The 20,210-nt window shown below is 54.8% G+C and overlaps 3 protein-coding genes across 3 annotated transcripts; 1 reads left to right on the plus strand and 2 right to left on the minus strand.

Annotated features, from left to right (window-relative positions):
- Positions 1-59: 59 nt before the first annotated feature.
- Positions 60-3,147, minus strand: MRS44_000878 (uncharacterized protein; the record flags this gene model as incomplete). Its single annotated transcript, XM_046270464.2, has 2 exons — positions 60-2,074; positions 2,121-3,147. 2 exons carry the CDS (start codon positions 3,145-3,147, stop codon positions 60-62), a joined length of 3,042 nt encoding a protein of 1,013 aa, XP_046138774.2.
- An 11,780-nt stretch (positions 3,148-14,927) lies between these two features.
- MRS44_000879 (uncharacterized protein) lies at positions 14,928-16,950 on the plus strand (the record flags this gene model as incomplete). Its single annotated transcript, XM_065624226.1, has 5 exons — positions 14,928-15,175; positions 15,236-15,303; positions 15,378-15,637; positions 15,740-16,766; positions 16,826-16,950. 5 exons carry the CDS (start codon positions 14,928-14,930, stop codon positions 16,948-16,950), a joined length of 1,728 nt encoding a protein of 575 aa, XP_065479929.1.
- Positions 16,951-18,375: 1,425 nt separating this feature from the next.
- MRS44_000880 (uncharacterized protein) lies at positions 18,376-20,058 on the minus strand (the record flags this gene model as incomplete). Its single annotated transcript, XM_046283839.2, has 2 exons — positions 18,376-19,987; positions 20,042-20,058. The coding sequence occupies 2 exons, from the start codon at positions 20,056-20,058 to the stop codon at positions 18,376-18,378; spliced, it is 1,629 nt and encodes a 542-aa protein (XP_046138778.1).
- Positions 20,059-20,210: the final 152 nt, after the last annotated feature.

The following is a 20,210-nucleotide window of genomic DNA, read 5'->3' on the forward strand; positions in this document are numbered from 1 at the left end:
ATACGCCCATCTAGGCGTGGGTCTATTTACAAAAAACGACGGATATCCTTCTGGGGGTATCAAGCATTGTTGGCCTGCGAGGCCAGGTTCTGGCACCAGTTGTTCCAGTCCGCAAAGAATGAGCTCTGAAGCTTCGTCTTACCAAGCACCCAGTTGCACTGCGAGGTAGCATACACAGCAGCCACGTCCTCGATCTTGCTCTTGTCGGCAGCGAAAAGAGTTGATGCAACAACGAGACTCGCCGCACTAGCAGCCTTGGCGTAGGCGTGAGCGTTGTCCTGGCCGGCAGCCTCATGCACCTGGCGGAGCAGGTTCAGCAGGTCATCCTCCTCAGCAGCTTCATCAGCTTCCTGGCGGTTGCCACGAGCCTTCTTGAGGGCCTTTTGGTAGTTGAGAATGATCTCGCACGCTCGGGTGGCGAGGGCCTTTGTGCTGGTGGTGCGCATGAGGCCCAACAGGGGCAGCAGCAGGGCCGGGGCGAGGGGGCTGAGGGACTCGTTGCGGACATAGATGTCGAGGAGGTCAAGGATGCGGTGCTTGAAGTTGACGACGGACTGCTTAGCGTCGCGCTTCTGCTTCTTGGAGTCGGAGCCGCGGTTCTCGATGCGCGGCTTGATGGCCGCCGCGAGCTGCTCGTCGATTGCAAACATCTCCGAGTCGGACATGTCGCCGTCAGAGTCTGATGATTCGGCGTCGGCGTCCTTGTCCAGCCGGTGGCTCTTGAGGATCTTTTCGAGGAACTCGTCCAGGTCCTGGGGTGCGTCCTTGTTGTCGTCATCGTCTTCCTCCTCATCCTCATCTTCATCTTCATCCTCGTCGTCGTCTTCTCCGTCTCCGTTTTGCTTGAGATCAACAAACTCGACATCAGAGTCAATCTCAATATCCGAGTCGTTCTCATCATCGTCATCTGACCCCTCCTCCTCGCCGTCAACCTCCATCTCGTCATCCTCGGTGTTGAACAGCTCCTTCTGACCCTTTGTGCTCTCGCCTGATGCCAGGGGGTCAGTCAGGAGCTCCAGGCCCGCAGCTGAGATATTGGGTGTAAATGCGTCAAAGACTTGCTGAGAGACCTGGCGCATAAGGGATGAGGGTCGTGCGACCATTGAGAGCAGAATTTCCACTAGAAGCTCCGAGTTTCCCTCCTCGCTTTCAGCGGACTTGCCCTTCTTGAGTCGGTCAGAGTACTGGTCGAGGTCCTTAAGGACTTCCATCGCATCAGGGTCTTCGTTGTACAGCTGGAAAATAGACACGGCATGTAGCATTGCCAGACCCTGAGCGAGGTTCTTCTCGTCGTTGTCTTTCGTCTTGCGCTTCAGCAGCTTCTGCATTCTCGCAAGTGCATCCTGAACGGCAGACTTGATCTCCTCGGACATGGCAACGGAGTCAGGATCGATGGAAGCCACGGCCTTGCAGAGAGTGCCATAGTCCTCTGTCCTTCGACTGACCTTGGCGAAGGAGGACTCGAGGCGTGTACGGCAAAGCTCGCGAATGCCCTCTGTCAGGACCTCTGCGGGGATGTTCTTAGGCTGGGAGTATGCCAGCTGTGACAGCTCTTGCAGGGCAGCAGAGAACACGCCTTGCTGGATTTCGCCAGACGAAGACGATGCCGAAGCGGTCAGGATCTTGGACAGATAGTCGGCAGAGATCCGAAGTGTGGATGTAGCTTCATCAGCCTCCTGTTTAGCCAAGCCGTCGTGAGGCTTCTTGATGATCTGGATCGCCTCGAGCCCAGTCTCTTCCGTCACATTCTGCAGAATCTTGTCGATCGTCTTCGAGCGGGTTCGCTGGTCAAAGTTGTAGGCGCCATTCTGGCCCAGGAGGCTCTTCAACAGGGGTATCAAAGTGGAGGGATGAGCCGCGTTTACTGCCTCGATCGCGCGGAGGGCCTTTGTCGCTGCTCGGTGGAGGTATCGGTCTTCCTTGGCAGCTTGGTTCATCATGCACAAGGTGAGGTTCTTGCTGAAGAGGACCTGGATGTGGGAGGGGAGGTCGACGAGTCCCTCGAGCATCTTTTGGAACACCATGAAGCCCTTGAACTTTTGGCCCTCGGTGGCGCCCTTGGAGAAGAGGGAGTCTATAGGGGTTAGTATGCGCTTCCAGAGGATTGAAGGTTTTCTTACCATCAACTACACGAGTCCAGAACAATTCGAATTCGTGGACCTCGGATTCTCCCGCCTTGACGTAGTGTGCCAGGATGATATCCCATACAAAGTGAAGCTGCGCAGTCCAGCTGGCCTGCTTGTTCTTCTGGCCACGCTCATTCTGCTCCTTGTTCTGATCTTGGAAACTCTCTCTCAGGACAGCAGCAACGTCACTGAGGGACTTCTTGGAAAGAGGGCTGCTCTTCCATGGCTTGACCTTGAGATCGGGGAACTTGCTCGTAGCGACAAGCCAGATGGCGACACCTTCGGGGGTCTTGCCCAGGTTCGCCTCAGACACCTTCTCCAGCGTCGCCTCGGCGTCCTTTTGCTTCATCTGCTCAATGGACTGGACAATTACCCATCCACACTGCGAGCGAAGCCACACCTTCTTGCTGGCGAGCTTCAGCAGCAGATCAAGCACCGTGTTCCACCTCGAGATGTCGCGGAAGAGGATGTTGGCTCGGACAAAGGACTCGATCCCAAACAGCTGGCCAAAGAAGTGGTCTCTCTCCTCCTGCCCGGGGATGTTTCCAATGGCTTGGGTCTTTTCGGTCAAGATCTGGAGGACCTTGTCGAAGGAAAGCCCCTGGTACTTGGACTCGGCGAGCGCCTTTTCGCCATATAGCTGCCCAAGGATCTCTGTGAGCACCAGGCTGAAACCAAGGCGCGAAGCATTTCTGCCACTCGCGAGTCCACGGAACAGGCGACGGTCCAGGTGCCGTTGCAGGACAGCCTCTGTGACTCCCTCTCCGTCCAGGAGGCCAGAGACGATGCAATCAGCGGCCTGGATCCGGTCGTTCCCATCCTCACTCCCCAGGAGCTCGTAGAGTCCAGCTTCTCGTTTGCGCTCGTCGCCCAATGGCGTCTCGACGAAGGGGGATTTATCAAAGGTCGGCTTCGGCTGCTGGGCGGCTTTCGCAGGAGTATTGGAGTCGTTCTTGTTGCGCTTCTTGGGGTTCTGAGCAGCATCCTTGGCCGCGCGCTTTCTCTTGCCACCTTGACCCATTTTCAATTGTTTATGGGGTTTGGACTTTGAGGTACTGAATAGCTTGTAGAGGCTGCGCTGATCTTATCGCGACGCTACTGGCGATACTTTTTCAAAAAATTACAGGGACCTCGGGTTCTGCCAGTTCTCACCGCTAAAAAGTCACCCCGCAACCCCACGTCCCGGCCACGAACCGTATGTGGGGGGCTTCTAGAAATCTTCAACTTCATGAACTTGACGAGATTTACTTGATACGACCGAGGAACTTGGTACGGGCTGGTTATATTGCTATATGTGCTATTACTTGCCTCACTCCACGTCCAGAATTCACCAAAGAGTCTTGTCTCCTCTTCGATTGCCCAGTTACACACATGCATCTACTTAACGATCAGACTGAACTCACCCACGTGAAGGAACATGTGAACTGGAGTTGGCAATTGTATCCAAAGAACCATGAAGCAGCACTTATTTATACACCGTTCTCGGCTGGCTCGGGAATAGGTTACCGTGAGTTACCGCAGTCTCGGTAAAGTGATCCTTACCAGTGTTCGTTGACTCACAACTCTTTGCCGGCTGTTACTCCAGCAAACTCTTCGTCCCACCGTTCTAACCAGCAATTGTTGACCGCACGCAGAGTTTTTTTCTTGCGGTTTTTTTCACAGTTTTACGGTGAAGATTGTATTCCCACTTCCATGCTTTAGTTCGTCCGTTTACTTCACACCGCCAGCACTCGTCTATTCTACCCACAGGATGGTGGGTGTCAACTGCATTCCATGGAGCCTCAGTCAACTCAGCAACGAGAACAAAGAGCCCACAGGCTAACCCAGAACTATACCAAAACTCCGGTCCCAGTTAGCCAGTGGCTAGACGCGCCCTTTGTTTTGAAGTCTCGCTCCGCGTTTACTCCTTACCCTATGTCACTAGGTATGGGACTTGGGTCACGCACTTTGGTCGATAAGAATGATAATTGATAGCAATGATAATTTTTCCGTCTCTCCTATTCCTCATTCCAAGGGTCTCTATGTGTGTTTAATTGCCTATATTGATATCGATATTCTAATCTCGCCTCGTGTGGCTGGTAAACCGCTACCTGGCAGTTGCATATAGTCAGAGCAAGGCTGGATAGCTTCGTCCCGCCAGCATGGGAACCCAAGTCTATAATTCACTCCCGGGCCTCTTCCGCGGTGAGAGCGGCTCTTTTCCAAAAACCTTCTTTGCACCGGTGAAGTCGCATTCGCTTCCCCACTGCCCAATCCAGACCATGTGGAAAAAAAAAATCTCTTTGCTTCCCCATCCCGAGCGCCCCTGACTGCGGGCTCTGGAATGCCAATAGGAACAGCAGAGTTTCGCTGCTGCTACATAAGCTCGACGCATGAATATTGACCCAGGCACTGGGGTTATATGTTACATCGGCGAGCGGGGAACAAGGTTGCGTTTCATCGGGTCACTTGTCAAGTTGCTACGTGAACAGTGTTGCTGTTTGGGATAGATTCGACCCTTTGCTTTGCTTGGCTTCTCAGTCGCGTGTTTAGCGGTCGTCAGCATCAGGAAACACTGTTTCAAGCAAAAACACACACATACAACATCGCAAGGCCATGTTTCGATGGCTTCAATGCCGCGCTTTCTCCATCTTTGGCGGGGCGGGGGAGCCGGATCTTTACGCTGGAGATGCCTGATGCTACCCGGACGACGTGAAACCCGCAGGGCCACGATACGCTGTGCTTCCGGTTGGTGATGTTTGTTTAGATGCTTTGCAGGGCCAGTCGGCGCAAACATCGGAGCTGTTGCCCATGCCATGCCATGCCATTGTTGAGTAACGAGGTTCAACGCTCAAGAGACCAGCGGGGCATCAACAAGTTGTGTTGTGCGTGCACAAAGATGAGGCTCACAACTTACTGACTGTGTTGTATCCATAGAGATGCATCCACGCACATGCATAGTTACGCAACACCATGGCAAACACCACCACAGGCTGCATCTGCAGCTGCAGCTGCCATGACCCGAATCAAAGCTCTGCAATTACAACGCCCGCATCGTCCGAGAAAAACATTTCGCATCTAGACAGACACCTGAGACGGAGCTAGTTGCTGGACCCTGAGTGAGCTATTCGGAGCTACCCTGAGCTACCCCGAATTAGGGACTCCGCTCACAACGTCTTCATCTGAGCTTTGATCTTGGCGGAGCGCAACAAACCCACAGCGGAAATGCCACGAGGGAGCAAGATCCGAATGGCTTCATATCCGCAGGGTCATGACCTTGCTGCGGCTGAGCTATGCTCACGGCATGGAATAGGCGAGAGGCCCGACTCTGTCCGCCCGCATACCTCACCTGAGGGTTGTGCGTGCGGTCTCAGTCTTGGGTCGGGGGCGAACAAGAAGAAGCTTGGACATGCGCTGCGCAGCGCTGCGTGCGTGCGTGGTCTTGGACGAGAGGTGGTCTCTCATTTCCCGGCCGGGCAAATTTCATGCCCGTGCTCGCAGAAACGGCCAGCCGCAAGCCTGACTGCAGTGCACTAGGCTGGCTACGTGTTCGTCTGGTCGTACGACACAAGGACCATGTTCGTTGTTGAGATATGTTATGTCGAACCGAGAGGGATAACTAAGAAGCTGTCAGTTTGGTCTGGTTTGGTTGCTGTGTGGGTCGGCGACCGACAGGCAGCTTCACGGGACCATTGTGCATACTGAGCATGCGCATGCATGCCACGCGCAAGAATGTTGATCAAGATTCGGGCAAGATACGGGGAGATTGCACAATTATAAAGTTGACAAGCTTCGGTCTACTGCTCAACTCTTCGCCGAACTGTGGCAGGCTGAAGTAGACGTTTCGGGACATGATGATTAAGACAAGATTCACGCCGGCACACTTTAAACAGCTGCGAATAAGGTCAAGTGCGTGCCAAGTGACGTAAATCTTGGCCAGTTTAGCCAGGTACGCGGAAGCTCTGGCATGCGGGCATGTGGCAAGACATGTCTCGAGCCGGCAGCCTCACTCTAGAGGCGGACGTGGCACGCTGGGGAAATGAGTAAGTCTTTGCGGCTCATCATAGACACAGACGCATGAGCCTGTCACGGCCCGTTCAGTTGGTTGGTGAAATCAAAGTTGATGGCACGTGCATCTGCAATTCCAGATCCCCCAAGCAACAATTGCAGGCCGAAGCTGGGGATGGCCGGCCTGGAGCGGTGACAGGGACAGGCCAGAGACAAAGATAGTCGGTAAAGAAAAAAAAAACATTATCACAAGTCATTAAAAAGAAAGCAATTCACGACGGCGTCTTTCGCCAAGCGATTCAAGGGAGAAGAGGCGCCGAAATATCTCGAGCTACTAGATAGCCACGGCCGACTATCTGACATGTCGTTGCCGACAAAGAAAAACCAGAGACGGATCGTAGATTGGTTCTTGTCTTGGAGTTGCTTGTTGGTGGCCGGCGGAGACGGAGGTCCGGGGCGATGTGGGGCCGGTCGGGGGCCGGGACCGAAAAAAGGAAAGGAAGAAAAAAAGGGAGGAAACAAAGGGCACGTGATCACGCGAAATTGACAGGGTTACCGACGCCAGGAAAAAAGAACGCGACACGTCCAACGCTTGTTTACTTTGGACTTTTTAGCGGGTGTCAATGTTTACCCCACGAACCACATCCCGATAGCTTCAGACGCCGCACAGCAGCAGCATTCGGAAAAGTTCCAGCTCTGCCCTGGCTCCTGCTCTAACGGAATCCTGCACAATGCATCACACCATCACACTGCGGGCATTTTTTACCCCTCACTCGAGGGTCAGGAGACGCTGTGGATGGTAGGGATGGTGAGCCTCTAGGAGAGAGGGCTTTTTTCTCTGACTCTTGGAGGGGTGACGCGGTGGAGCTAAAAAAGCAGCGGTCCATCCCGCATTGGGAGGAGCCCAGCCCAGGTGAGGGATTGATTGAATGGATGGATTCCCAAGGCGAGCTGACGAGCTGTGAACTTTGACCGGCTTGATGGGATTCTGGGCAAGGCTATTGGACCGTGGCATGTGGTCTCTGACAATTGCGGGCTGGGCTGCAGCTCACCACCATCCGTGGAACCCGGCCTCTGCAACATCATTCGTCTCTGGGGGGAAATCTCCCATGGAGACAGTAGCTAGCTTGCCTCTCACCCCCGCCAGACCGATGAGCGGACATGCTGCGCAGCCTAAGCAACGCCGCCGCCTCGGCTCGTCCGACGGGCTGAGTGGCCAGCAGAGGCAGGGCAGGGCAGGGAGCAACGGACAAAAGCTTGCAGCGTTATGAGGCCCATCATCTCCAGACTCTAACCGTCCCCGTGCACGCTTCAGAAGAGCCAAAACGGAGCCACCCTCCCCATCTTTTCCGTTGCTATGCACATAGTGAGTGCAATGCCGGGCGGTGGGCTTGTGATGCGGCTCGGCTGAGACCAGCGGCAGTGCGCCGTGTCGAGCCGGCGTGAGGCAGCATTGCATCGCCCGGGGACCGTTTGCGACCGTCTCCCTAATGCAAAACGTACATGTAGCAGGAGTCGGCAGCGATGACGATCGTTAATAAGAAGAAAGACGGCACATGGTCAAGAATGACGTCGAATGCTGAGACGGTGCCATGTAGGGGGATCGGGATTAAAGGCGATGGATCGACGATACAGCATAACACAGCACAAGCGAAAAGCACACACTCCCAAGCAGCCAGACGGCCGGCCGCCTGGGTCCGTATCCATATGCGAGGCCAGCCATGAATGGATTGGATGTATTCATTGCCAGGCCTCTCCCTCACGTCCGTCGCACCTTGCACAGCGTGCAGCTCCACCGACAATGCCATGTCAGGGAGTGTACGTCGTAGTGTCTGTTGACCAGGGCCGATCCCCAAAAGAGTTCAAGGCGCATCCAATTTGGGAAAATCCCCGACCTTGGAAGAGGGCATTCTTGAGCAGGAATTACTTGATTGACGAGGCTGGGCCAACGCCAAAATCGAGATTGGCGATCTTTTGGGTTCAATACCAAGTCCGCCGTGGCTGAGTCTGGCAATGCTAGGCCGATCACAGTGTTCGGAAGCTGCTGAAGGTGTCTCCAGTGCATGTCTAGGTCGTGCAACATGGATCCTGGATATCGCTACGAACACGCCGACTCTGATGAGAGTGAGTGGAGGTTTCGAGGTGGGGGGGACCCTGGAGAGAGAAAAAAGGTTCAGGTCCCCGCTATCGCCCAAAGCTTCAGAACAGAAGAAAGGAAAAATGCACACAAATATAGGAAGCGAGATTTGTACTGGACGCCGCAGAAAGGGCTGAAGGTGGAAAGAAGCGAGAAAAGAACGATTCGACCAATCCACTTGCAACAATTGACTTGACGATTGAGCATTGAGCGTTGGCCTCTGCTTCATCGCGGAACATGGGAACAAAGATGGAGCCCAGCCCTTGATCGTCAGCCTTGGACGGTCCCGTCCGTAATATCTACAGGGCAATTTAGCCATGGCAGCAGCACAAAAAGCAATGGACCGAGCTCCTTGTTTGAAACCGATGGGCTGCATAGAAATTCTGTCCAAGTCTCGTGTTTCTTGGTGATGCTGATGCTGACAATCGATATGCAAGCCCCAGGGCACACCATCAAAAACGGCGGCCGCTGACTCGTCGCAATCGCAGTCACAAGCCCATCTTTTTCCTGCAGCTCCCAGGCACGAATGATGCAGCTAAATCTGGCTCGGGTTCACGGCCAAAAAGGGTAGGAAGTAAACAAATCGACCCGACCTGTCGCGACTTTTTCGCGCGCTCGCTGGACTTGATGTCTTTGAAGTTCATAGTCAGAGACATGACTTGGAGACATGTCATCATTGCGATTGACTACTTCAAGACTGATATTTCAATTAATGAAATAGAGCATTTGACTTTATCAAATACATTCATCCATCCGACGCGGTGCGCCAGAGCAAGCTGGACTCCAGTTATTTTTCTTCTCACACCCATGCGAACCCCATCCCATCCCTCAACCTGTCTAGGGCTAGATGCACCTTGGACTCGGCGAACAGGGGATGACCCCGGTCCAAGAAGCTCCCGAGGTGGTGGTGTTGCTGCAGTGTCAGCGATAGCATCAGCACGCGCGGCGGAGGCTGTGCCAGACCAGACAGACAGAAGAGACGATAGCTTGGGGAAGCTTCTTGTTTCGAGAGGAGGGGCTGAACAGGCGATTGCCGGCAGTTGGTGGTGCTGAGCGGCCAGAGCTTTCCTCTCACGAGGACCCATTCATGGAGTTGATGGATCAATCATGGATGGACGGATGTCACAAAAAAAGTCAATTCCCCTTTGATGACTGACAGCCATGTCAAGGGAGAGCTGACGTCCATCCATTGGAGACAAAGACTGGGCGGTTCCCAACAAAGAACTCACCAACCAGATCAACTTGGACTATTCACCGTTAAAAGAACTCCCTTCAAATGGAGAACCAAAAGAAACCGGCAAAAACAAACACCAAGACAAGGCCGATCTCATCTGACCCGGAGGGTCCCGAAAAAAGAGATCCACGATCGACTCCATCAAAGAACGCCCCGTCCACCTCCAACTCGAGGTTCAGAGCTCCTTCGGCAGGACAAGGCCGAGGACATCAATGCGCTCAGACTCGACACTGCAAGCGCCCGGCTGAACAAAGAAGAAAAAGACGTAAGCTTCCCCTGGAGCTCGAGGCGTCTCAGAGTAAGGTAGAGAGAGCAAGGATGAGGGCGGGGTTGGCGGATGAGATGATCAGCAACCCAAGTTCGTTACCAGAGCGCGACACTCTGTCATTGGAGGCTTCCCATGATAGAGGCTGCCCAGCTTCTATCAAGTTAGAGATAATGCCATCCTTGGCACCGGACCCCCCGCAGCGAATGACGCCTGCTATTGACTGCTTGACGGCATCCCAATCTCGGCGCCACGGCGCGACATAGCCTGCTTTACCTTGCCTCTCCCTCGGTGCCGTATCTGGCCACGCCTGGGATTCATTCCCAGCTTGGTAGGTAGCATTGGAGACTTTTCCTGGGGGTCTGCAAGGCATGACATTTGGCGACATGATACTGTCGATCCGCGGTTGTCAAAAAGAGGTGGCCGGGAGAGCAAGCCATCCGTCCATCCTCAAGCTTGGCCTTTGTTCACCAGAGTCTCACCATGTCTGCATTCCTGCACCCGTCATGCGCACGTGGGGTCGGACATTGGGGAGAGTCAAATGCCAGCTATGGAAAGTCTGGAAGCCGCCCTTGTGTTCCTCTTTTCTGCAGCACCCGAATCACATTTGATTGTTTCTGTCCAGCGCGTATCTGCTTATCTGTCCATACGGAGCAATTGCTCAAGCGAGAGGGCGGTCGTCGAGTAATTAGACCTAGTGTCTGGGGTGATCTGCGAACCGCATTCTCAGCCTTGGGAGGGATCCCGCAGCCTGCAAGGCAATTGGATCTCGGAAGAGTTGAAGGGAGTTCTGTGCCTGATGGATCGAGCATGGGGGAACACAGAAACCTGAAGCAATTGCGCTGCGAATGGGCTGAGTTTGCGTCTTGCGAGCATGAACTGCTCGCGTACGCGCAGCGAACTACAGCTAACAATAGCTCACACGCCCCCTCCTTTTCACCTGCTATCTGCTCTCTGTTCCCTGTTGCGATGCCGTTTCCAACTGCTCTCTCTGGACACTAGCATCGAGCTAGACATGGGTTGGATCTTGCTGCCAACCGAGCAACTGCAGCTGATATCATGGATGGTAGATAACCTTGCACAACCGCCGACCTGCGATTCTGGCAGCCGTCGCGTCAGCGTCAGCCGTGTCAGTGTCAATTGTCGAGTCAAGTGGCATCCATCTCTGAATATCTGAGGCACAGTGGCTCGTTGTCTCTCTATGAGTCGAAAAAAGCTCCGTAGGCTCTGGCCTCGATCGCCAAGCTTTCGCCGGATTGAGCACCACCGCGCCTATTCGGAGGCACTCTCTGTCGACCTTTGTCCAAATCGCCAATCTACCACTGTCATTCGCTGTTGCTGGGTGTGGAACCCGTTGTTCTGTTTCTGAGCCCTGGTGTGATTTGTCTGAGACAAAGTAGAGGAGGGACCCTGGATTTTCTGCTACGACGGCTCCAGCGCTGGCTCAGCGACTCAGCGTGCGAGAAGCCGTTTTGATGGTTTCTCCTCGCTCGCCACAGCGTCTGCATTGGGAGAGGCTTGGGACATTGAGAAGGTTTCTGACGGGGATATGCTCGTTTAGCGACGAGGCCGAGACCTGGGGAGAATGGCCTCGTGAAAGGTTACACGGGCGCCGGCGGCTTCAGACTTCAGCAGGGCCCTGGCTGGTCCGTACATGACGGGGGCATCCGAGAGACGCCGAGGCGACCAGGCCCTGGATGTTCCTGGGGACGACGGAAGGGAGCGTGCCTAGCTGGAGCAAGGGCCCAGCAATTGAAACACAGCGCACATGAGGAGAGCCAGGGAGGATTCAGGCACAAGATGGTAAAAGGCCGGGGGAAGGGGCCGTCAAAGGAGCATGAACTGTTCCATCCGAGGCAGTGTTTCCAAGAACCGGTTTTTCCTTGGTCGTCGGTCATAGGTAGCCAAGATCCCAGGCGAACGGCCGGGTGGTTAACGTCATTCCTGGGGCGCTCAAGGCACAAAGACCCCCGGATAGCACGATTGGCAGTGCTAGATGGGCGGGTGGGCATGGGAATGCTTGCACTGGCACTGACACCGAGTTGTGCTGTGCTATTCCTAGCGCAGGATAGAGGCCCGTCCGTCCACCAGAGGGAGACATTTTGACATTTGAACTGGAGACTTCTGGAGCCTCTAGGCAAGGGACCAGGCGAAAGAGACAAAGGCGACCCCCGCCGAGGACAAAGAAGACGAGCTAGCGACGGACCACAATTGCATTCAAGGGAGGGAGATTCGGGGGAAGCAGGGCGGCTCTTCTGTTTGGACGAGATGAAGCCGTAGAGTCGACTCACAATCACTCTACCTGTCTCGTTTTGCCCCGACGACAGTGACGAGAGAGCCCGACGCCGGACTTAGACGTCTGCGACTCAACCGTCGCTGTCTCAACCAGGTCGCGGAGGCATGTCGCCGTTCCGGGCCTGTGGCAGCCTGCATGGTCGAACGAGCGTCGAGATTGATAGACAAAGGCGTTCACTAAGTAGCGGTAGCTGGCCCCGAGTTGCTGGATCGTTACACATGGAAACGCCCCCCATCTCGAATGTCCGGCTGGGTGACAAAAGATACGACTGACGTGACGAGAGGGGCATTGTTGTCGAGTCCTTGATCCAATCCCGGAGGAACGGTGGATTGAATGAAACTAAACGCGGAAGCAGCACCAAGCCACAGCATCCATATCCCAGATCAGATCTGACCGGAGTAGTGCTGAGTCTCGAGGCCAGACAAAGCCCAGTTGAAGCTCTGTGTCTTTGTGACGTGTGTTGATGGCTTGAGATCGAGTCCTGTGGCTCTTCTATTTTCCTGCAGGCCCGTTTTCTTTGTCCCTCGATAACTACGTGGGCCGACGATGCGCATGCACGCACGCACGCTTGACTCGAGCGTGCTCCCTTTGTTGTCTTCTGCCGGTCTTCATCTATCTCTTGCTTCTTGCATATGTTACTCGGCCGACGCCAACCAGGGACTGGAATCGACCGTTGATTATCGCGGGACGGGAGAGGACGCATCTCAGGCCATGCATGGGTTGTATATGTTGACGCCCTCACCGCCTCTTGCCCTGGACGCGATGATGTAACCCAGGTGGTCGGTGCATGGCAGAGAGACGCATCGGGACCAGTGTGTGAGATGTGGATGAGTGAGTGCGTGTGTGAGCAAGGCTGTCTGGGGTGGGCATGCCAATGCCAGCCAGTGCAGAGGGAGAAATACACGGTCGGTCGGCGGCCATAATTGATGCAAGTCTTGCCAGAAGCGGTCGCTGAGTTGAGCCAAGATGATGATGATGCAAGATCTGAAGAGTAGCCCAAACAGTGGCCTTGCACGCTTGCAACTTGGTTTCTCGAAACCAGCTTGAATCCTGCTTCTCTTCTCAATGACAAGCAGAGCCAAATATGAGACTGGCCCATGTATTTCGCCAGCCAGTGTGGGTGGTATTCTTTATGCGAACCTGACGTTTGTGCCTGTGCATCCGTGGGCGAAAAGTGGGCTGAAGCTCTAGAAGCTCCTTGGGAATGGGACAGCTCTGGATAGCTCTTGCACTTGCAAGCCCAGACAACGCCTACCTAAGCTTAAGGTAAAGCAAGCACAAGACAGCACGAGGGAATGGAATACCGAGCCCAGCCCGGGCAGTTAATGCAAAACACCCACACTCGGCTGCACAGCATTGGATCCAATCCAAGGAACAGACCTCTCATCGCAGTTGGCATAGCTTAGCTCCTCGGCCTGGTTTCTTGCCAGTTGCTAAGTTAGCTAGCAGCTGGGGACCTTGTCCGCTGGAAGCTTAGTGCGTGGCCGCTAAGCGCCCGAGCAAGGTTCCCCCCAAGGTGACGTCCCCACCTCCGCTGAGCAACCGCGCGCTGGCCTCCGGGGCGACGTCCATTCAGCGGCGACAGCGGCCCTCGCGGGTGGGCGGCGGGCTGGCTGAGGAGGACCGGCGTGCGCTGTGATTGCTTCACGGCGTCCTGCAGCGCAGCGAGGCCCTGGCCGTGCCTTGTGCCTTGTGGGTAAAATGCTGTCGAGGAGCCATGGCACGGCACCTGATGGTGCACGCCCTCCACACCCCCTCCGGTCGGAGGCTTGAGGTTCTCACACCCCCTGGAGCGTCCACTGAACCACCCTCTGCACTCCACTGTAAGTCGGCGCTCCCCAGCGACCCCCAGGGCCCCAGCAAGCTCCCAAATCACCCCTAACAACCTGGGATCGCCTGAAAAAACTCCATCCCAGGCCTGCCTGGGCTTGGGTGACTGGGTCTTCTTGAGACGGCCATTGAAAAGGCTTCTGCTCCCGCATCCAGATCTTTGCCTTGCTCCCCCTTCCCACCCATCCCGTCGTCGTCGACCTCTGGTCATCATCCATCCAACTCCAACCACTCGTTCCTCTGCATCACTGTACTTCGGGCAACGCCTCGTCACTAATTAAGAACCCGGCCGAACAATTCTACCGTGGTCCAAGACGAGACGAAAGACAGAACAAGAAGGAAGGCAGGACAAGAGTTAGAGGGCTATTTCTCCGTCATCTTTTTTCGTCTTGTTCTTGGGTGGAACAAAAGGTCTTGGGTACCTGGCTCAGAAGCACTGCATTGCATCGCATCTGTCTCTGCCTGGTCCTGTGCGTATTTCTGCCTCTGCCGTGTGCGCGTTTGGTCCTCCACCATCCGCCCAGCAACGCACCTAGCGACCCCCGGTCACTTTGGCACTTGGTCTAGTCTAGTTGCCCACGCTCTAGAAGTCCAACTCTCCTCACAATCTCGTCCAACTCAAGAGACTGGGGCTTATCTCCCGGCTCTCCTGCGTTGACTTGCTTCGTAACGACTGTCTCTCACGAAATCCACGATTGCGTCGACACTCGCTCGTCACGTCCTCAAATGTCCTTCGAACGATTATAACGACAAACGACGACGTCGACACCGACCCCGCTACGAGCCAATCTCTCCTACCAGACCACTCCCTGACCAACGAGTCGACCTCAAGACGGACGACACTTGCAAGGGATTTGCTCAGACACTCATTCGATAGTATCTTGGTAGAGGAGTTGCTGCAGCATTGACTTACTGCAGAAACACCCTCTTGCATCTTCCATCACCGTGTCTTTGATACCGAATACCTACCGATAGCTGGCGTGCTTCGGCAGAGCTCGACTCAACTCGAGTTCCCTCGAATCGTCCCCTGCTACCCGCCTACCTTCTCGACCATGGAGGCTTCCTCTCCCCTTGCGGCTCTGCACCGCCCGATGCCCGTCCCCGGATGGGGCAGCCGCGATGTGTTCCGTGGACACCCTCACTACTCGACCGCCTCGGTCACCTCTGCTACAATGAGCCTGCGCGAGCAATTGCACAAGACTGCCGACTACTTCAACGTCAAGGACGTACGGGGCTCCTCGCCTGCTGCGAGTCTGGCTGCTGACTTGTCCCAGAACTTTCGTCTTGACAATGACTCGAGGTTCGTTGCGTCCGTCCCTGGTACTCGGGGCCAAGTGTCTTTGGTTAACATCACAACCAGTCCGCAATTCCCCACTCCAAGACGGGCTCTGTTCACTGCCGGCATGATGGGTGGCATGGAAGGTCGAGGTGAGAAGCCCAATGGGTCTATACCTTCAAGTTCAGGGTCCCAGGTTACTAATTGGTTATCTTCCTGGAAGCAGTCACGACTCCTCCGTTGCCCTCCTCGTCGCCCGCGCCCCTGACCGAGCTCATGGAGGTTTCGCCTCTACCTCACAAGGCACCCTTCTTCACACAGTTTGAGATCACTTCTCCGACGCCTGGGTCAACTCCAGCCGCTGACGACGAAATGATGCTCGACTCACCCGCTCCCATCTCGCGGCAGACTTCTCTGGAACCGCCGAAGCATATTGTGGCTGAGTCAGTCCCATATTGGCACATTCCTGAGGGTATCCATACTGACGTCCTTCCTTAGCCGCAGGATAGCTGTGCCGCGGAGACCTTCTCTCACACGAATGAAGGGTCTTAGCACAACGGCAGTGCCTAGTCGGTCACAAGGTGACAGCGAACTGCCCCTTTCCGCTTCGGTGCGGGCTCCCGTCTCAACCACACCAGCTCCAACCTCTCCCTCAGTGAATGCTTCGAGTCAACATCACCGCCCCAAGAGCGACGACCTGCTTCTGCCAACAGCCCCTGCCCCGGTCTCCCTCTCTCCCGTGTGCGACCCCAGTTCCTCAACTTCAACGCTGCTCGCAATGGTTCGCCCATGAACTGCCACTCTCGCCGGCAATCCAACCCCTTTCTCAGAAACCGAAAGCAGTTCCGCCGGTCACTAAGCATGTTCGAGCATCCCGCTGACATCATGAAGAACAAGTCTGAGGGCGAGGAGAGCACCTCGTCTGCACTGCAATCGGTTATGGATGTCGAGGAGGCACAGGAGCCCGCCCTCCCCCATTTCCTGACCGAGGATCCAACCGACACCATCCCCCGTATTACAAGGGAAACCCTTGTGGACGTCTTGGACGGAAAGTACTGTGAGCAATTTGACCAGAAGATGGTGATTGATTGCCGATTTGAGTACGAGTACGATGGTGGCCACATCGATGGCGCTGTCAACTACAATGACAAGGACCTCCTTACGCGCCAGCTCTTCGATACTCCCATGAGCGGACGTGTCCTCCTCATCTTCCACTGCGAATACTCGGCCCACCGTGCTCCCCTCATGGCTCGCCATGTCCGATCCGAGGATCGCACCGTGAATGCAGAGTCGTATCCCAAGCTTACATATCCTGAAGTCTACATCCTGGATGGTGGATATTCCGGATTCTTTGCTGAGCACCGAGGCCGGTGCTACCCCCAAGAATACGTTGAGATGTCGGATGAGAACCACCAGCGCACCTGCGAGCGCGAGATGGGTCGGCTAAAGTCTCGCAAGGGCCTCAGCCGTGCCGCGACCTTTGCCTTTGGCCAGCGTGGACCTTGCGTGGACGAGTCACCGACTGCTCCTAGCCGACCTTCATCACGACATCTACACCCTCCCATTGCCATGATTGGCAACTCACCCATCCTCGGGGAGAGATCACATACCCGTCGTATGGCCTCATACTAGACACGTCGATCTTTCCGACTTTGTCTTCTGTGCTCGTGGTAGAGTCCGACTCCATCGGTGCTGGTCTCACCGAGTCTGCTCTTTCAGGTCTATGGTCATCCGCATCTATCTCCCTTCATTCCGACAACGTTGCTAAGCGGATTCCTCACAAAAACTCCTCCATCTGATGAATCCATCGTGCCACTGGACCATGGCGATATGATTCCAATAATACTTGCCCTGGTCTTCCTCGACAACCATCGCCTTGCAACTAATTCTCACACTCCTAATCCGTCTCATGCTCATAGCACCACCACGACCGCAACGACTTTTTCGCTTATAGATCACGGCGCGAGTTCTCACTCATCGATTGATTTCCTTTTTTCCACGTTTTATGCATCACAGACCGGTTTATGGTTTTTTTCGACATTTACACGTTGACGTATCTGGTCCATTGATGGAACCTCATTCACACACATGGGAGCCACCCCCTCCCCTTCAGCATTTGGGCGTGCGCGTTATTCTTCTTCTTTTTTGCTACTCGACATGCATTTGTTCTTGGCGGTTTTTCGATCTGCATTTGGTTCCTGAGACATGTCGCGGGAGCATCATCTCCCTTGCGACTGTGGCGCTGCTCGCAATAGACATTTCGACACCAGATGTCTCGGTCTCTCCCCCACACGCGGCTCCCCCTTGGAAGCCACCCCCTTGGGAATACCAAGAAAAGGAAACCTACAGAAGGCCACCTTGGCCTGACACAACAAGAGTCGCATCTGCCATTCGGTACTCTCTATTCGACAGTCTTTTGATACCAGTATCCTCCTCTTCCGGATACCCACCTCCACCCCGTCTGCGCATATTGTCGCACCTATACCCCCCCAACCTGACAAGACGGGATCGGTTTTTTAACCAACTTTTTTTTTGTTCAACATACATATTCAGATATCCCTTCCTAGGAGAGAAAATAGGGAAGATGGAAACAATTACAAACAAACCCTCAGGCCTGGACCTTGTATCTTTTTTTGTTCTCTGATCCCGGGCCCCTCTGGTTTTGCGGTACCAAGAAAGATTGTTACTGCTGTACTTTTCTGTAGGACTAGCTGGACAGGAGGTGTGGAAAAACGTTCCATGGCTGGCGAAAGATGTGGTTTTTGCTGGTTGTACATTACGTTGCCCAAGGGGGGTTCCCCCTGGCTAGTAGATACCTACAATTGAGGGAAAACAGTTAAAGTTAAACTTGCTGGTTCCCTACTGTGATTGGTGGTGGTGGTAAGCGAATTAAGGCTATTGTGTGACGAACTTTGCAACACAAAGGGTTCGAGTTGCGCAGAATCAAGTGGCACGGCCAAGTCAGTCGCCTCGTGTTGAGTTGCATAGGGCTAAGTGCACATGGTTGAGTTGTCTTTGCTTGCATCTTGGTTCTATCAAGGCCGACTGACTCTATCCTGCATTAGACGACGGCTTCTCTATCTCCTGCTAGATACCATCTCGATGCTCCGAATCATATTTCAACCCAGGAAATAGCCCGTGGAAAATCCCAAACCCGCCCTTTTGAACGCCGCCCATGCATCTGTTGCTACCGATATATATACGCACATCTCCATTCAGGGGTATCAAGCAGCAAAATCCCATTCCTTGAACGCCTCCCTGAAAGCCTCTACATCCTGTGTCTCCTCCTCGACCGTCTGCTCACAGTCTTTCCAGATGATGCGGTCCTCAAGCCCCAGGAGTTTGGCCACGACCCGGCGGCCAAACTGCAGATCGAAGCGCATGTCTGAGGGCAGCGGCATGACGAGGGTTTTACCCTTAATGCGGTCCTCGCCGTCGTCTGCCCAGAGCCACACGCGGAAGAAGTCACCCCCTGACTCGGCCTGCTGCGCGAGGGTGAGGTCGCGGGTGGTGAAGGCTGGATAAGACTGGTTCTCGGCCTCAACGCGGAACGCAGCTTCGGCGACGTCCTTGTAGATGAGGTCGGCCGGCAGCGGAAGAAGTTGCCAGATGAGATGGACGTTGCGCTCACGGCTAATCTCCCATGTGACGACGCCGAGCTTGTGGGAGCTCTTGGTGGCAATCATGGCCTGGATGGCCTCGCGGAAGCGCGTCATCTCGTTGTACGCCTTTACGGCGTCACCCTCTGGATCCGAGACGGGGCCAATACTCGGGATCGTAGGGTTGTGTGGAAGCGGGACGATGATGAAGTGTCCCGGAAAAGAGAGGCCTTGCTCAGCAAAGGTGGAAGAGGTAGGGAGAGGGCCCTTGGCAGTTGAGACGTAGGCATCATTGCCAATGCTGCAGCACATGTGAACCGCGAGGTTAGGGTTGGAGAGACAGAAGTAACATCTGTCGGGACCAGGTGGAGGAGAACGATGGCGATGCTTCTGTCGACCACGATAGCCCCTCTCACGGTCGTCGCGGCCATATCGGCTGTACGAGTCGTCTTTCGCCGGCCGCTTCTTGGGGACGTTGAAGGGCGACGACGTGGCGCCCGTGGGAATAGCAACGTCAGCCTTGTTAAGACTGAACGCATACATCGCCTTTGCCTTGACTTCATTTCCGTACGGCGCCATCGAAATAAATCGCGTGACGGCAGGGTTTTCGGACTCCTCTTTGGTGGGATGCACAAAGGCCTCACGTTCGTAGAAGAAGTTGCTTGGCGAGGCGGTAAGATGGTATCGAGGCTTGAGAGTGGCACATAGTTGAGCGATGGACTCCGAAACGGCTATGGAGGCTTGGTTCGTGGGATCGAGAGCAACTTGAGAGCCGGTCCATACGCCCGCCGGCCACATCGAGGTCAAGAGAATATCAGCGCTGTTGGCGCCGCGCAGGCTGTTCGCATCATCGACGGTGTGGAGGGGCAGGTGTTGCTCCTTTGACTGGCCCGCAACAATGTTCGTATCGAGCTGGCCACCCAATGCGACGATGCGCACGCCGTCAAATGTCTTGGTGATGCTGCGCTTGCCCAAGTAGTGGAGGTTTGGGCAGATGTCCTCCTCGGCCTCGACCTTGGCGACGACACGCGGGGGCAGAGGGTTGCTGCCAATGGTGAAGTAGGTTGGTAGAGGAACTTCCAGGGTTCCATTCAATAGCGCAGAAACTGCGTCGTCGTCGTCGGGGCCGAACACATCGCCAGTGAGGATGGCCATGGAGAAGTTGTTCTTGGAATGTAGCGTTGCGAGCTTCTTGAAGGCGGTTTCTAGCTGGCCAATGAGGCTGCCCAAGACGATACTAAATAGGAAAATGTCAGTCTGGGTCGCTATCAAGCAGAATGATTATACATACATCTTCGGTGCCGCCATCTTGGCTGTTGTGTGGTGAGGACCTCTTGGCTTCTCACGCGATCAAGAGAGAACGGATGAAAGTCGAAGCTGCAGGTGCGATGATGAAAGTGCCCAGGCGCGTTTAAGATAAGAGTTTGCGGCGCGACCTTGATTGGTCAGAGTGGGGCTCT

Source organism: Fusarium solani (genome assembly GCF_023522795.1).
Source record: "Fusarium solani strain SB1 chromosome Unknown bctg00000000, whole genome shotgun sequence".
Lineage (NCBI taxonomy): Eukaryota > Fungi > Ascomycota > Sordariomycetes > Hypocreales > Nectriaceae > Fusarium > Fusarium solani.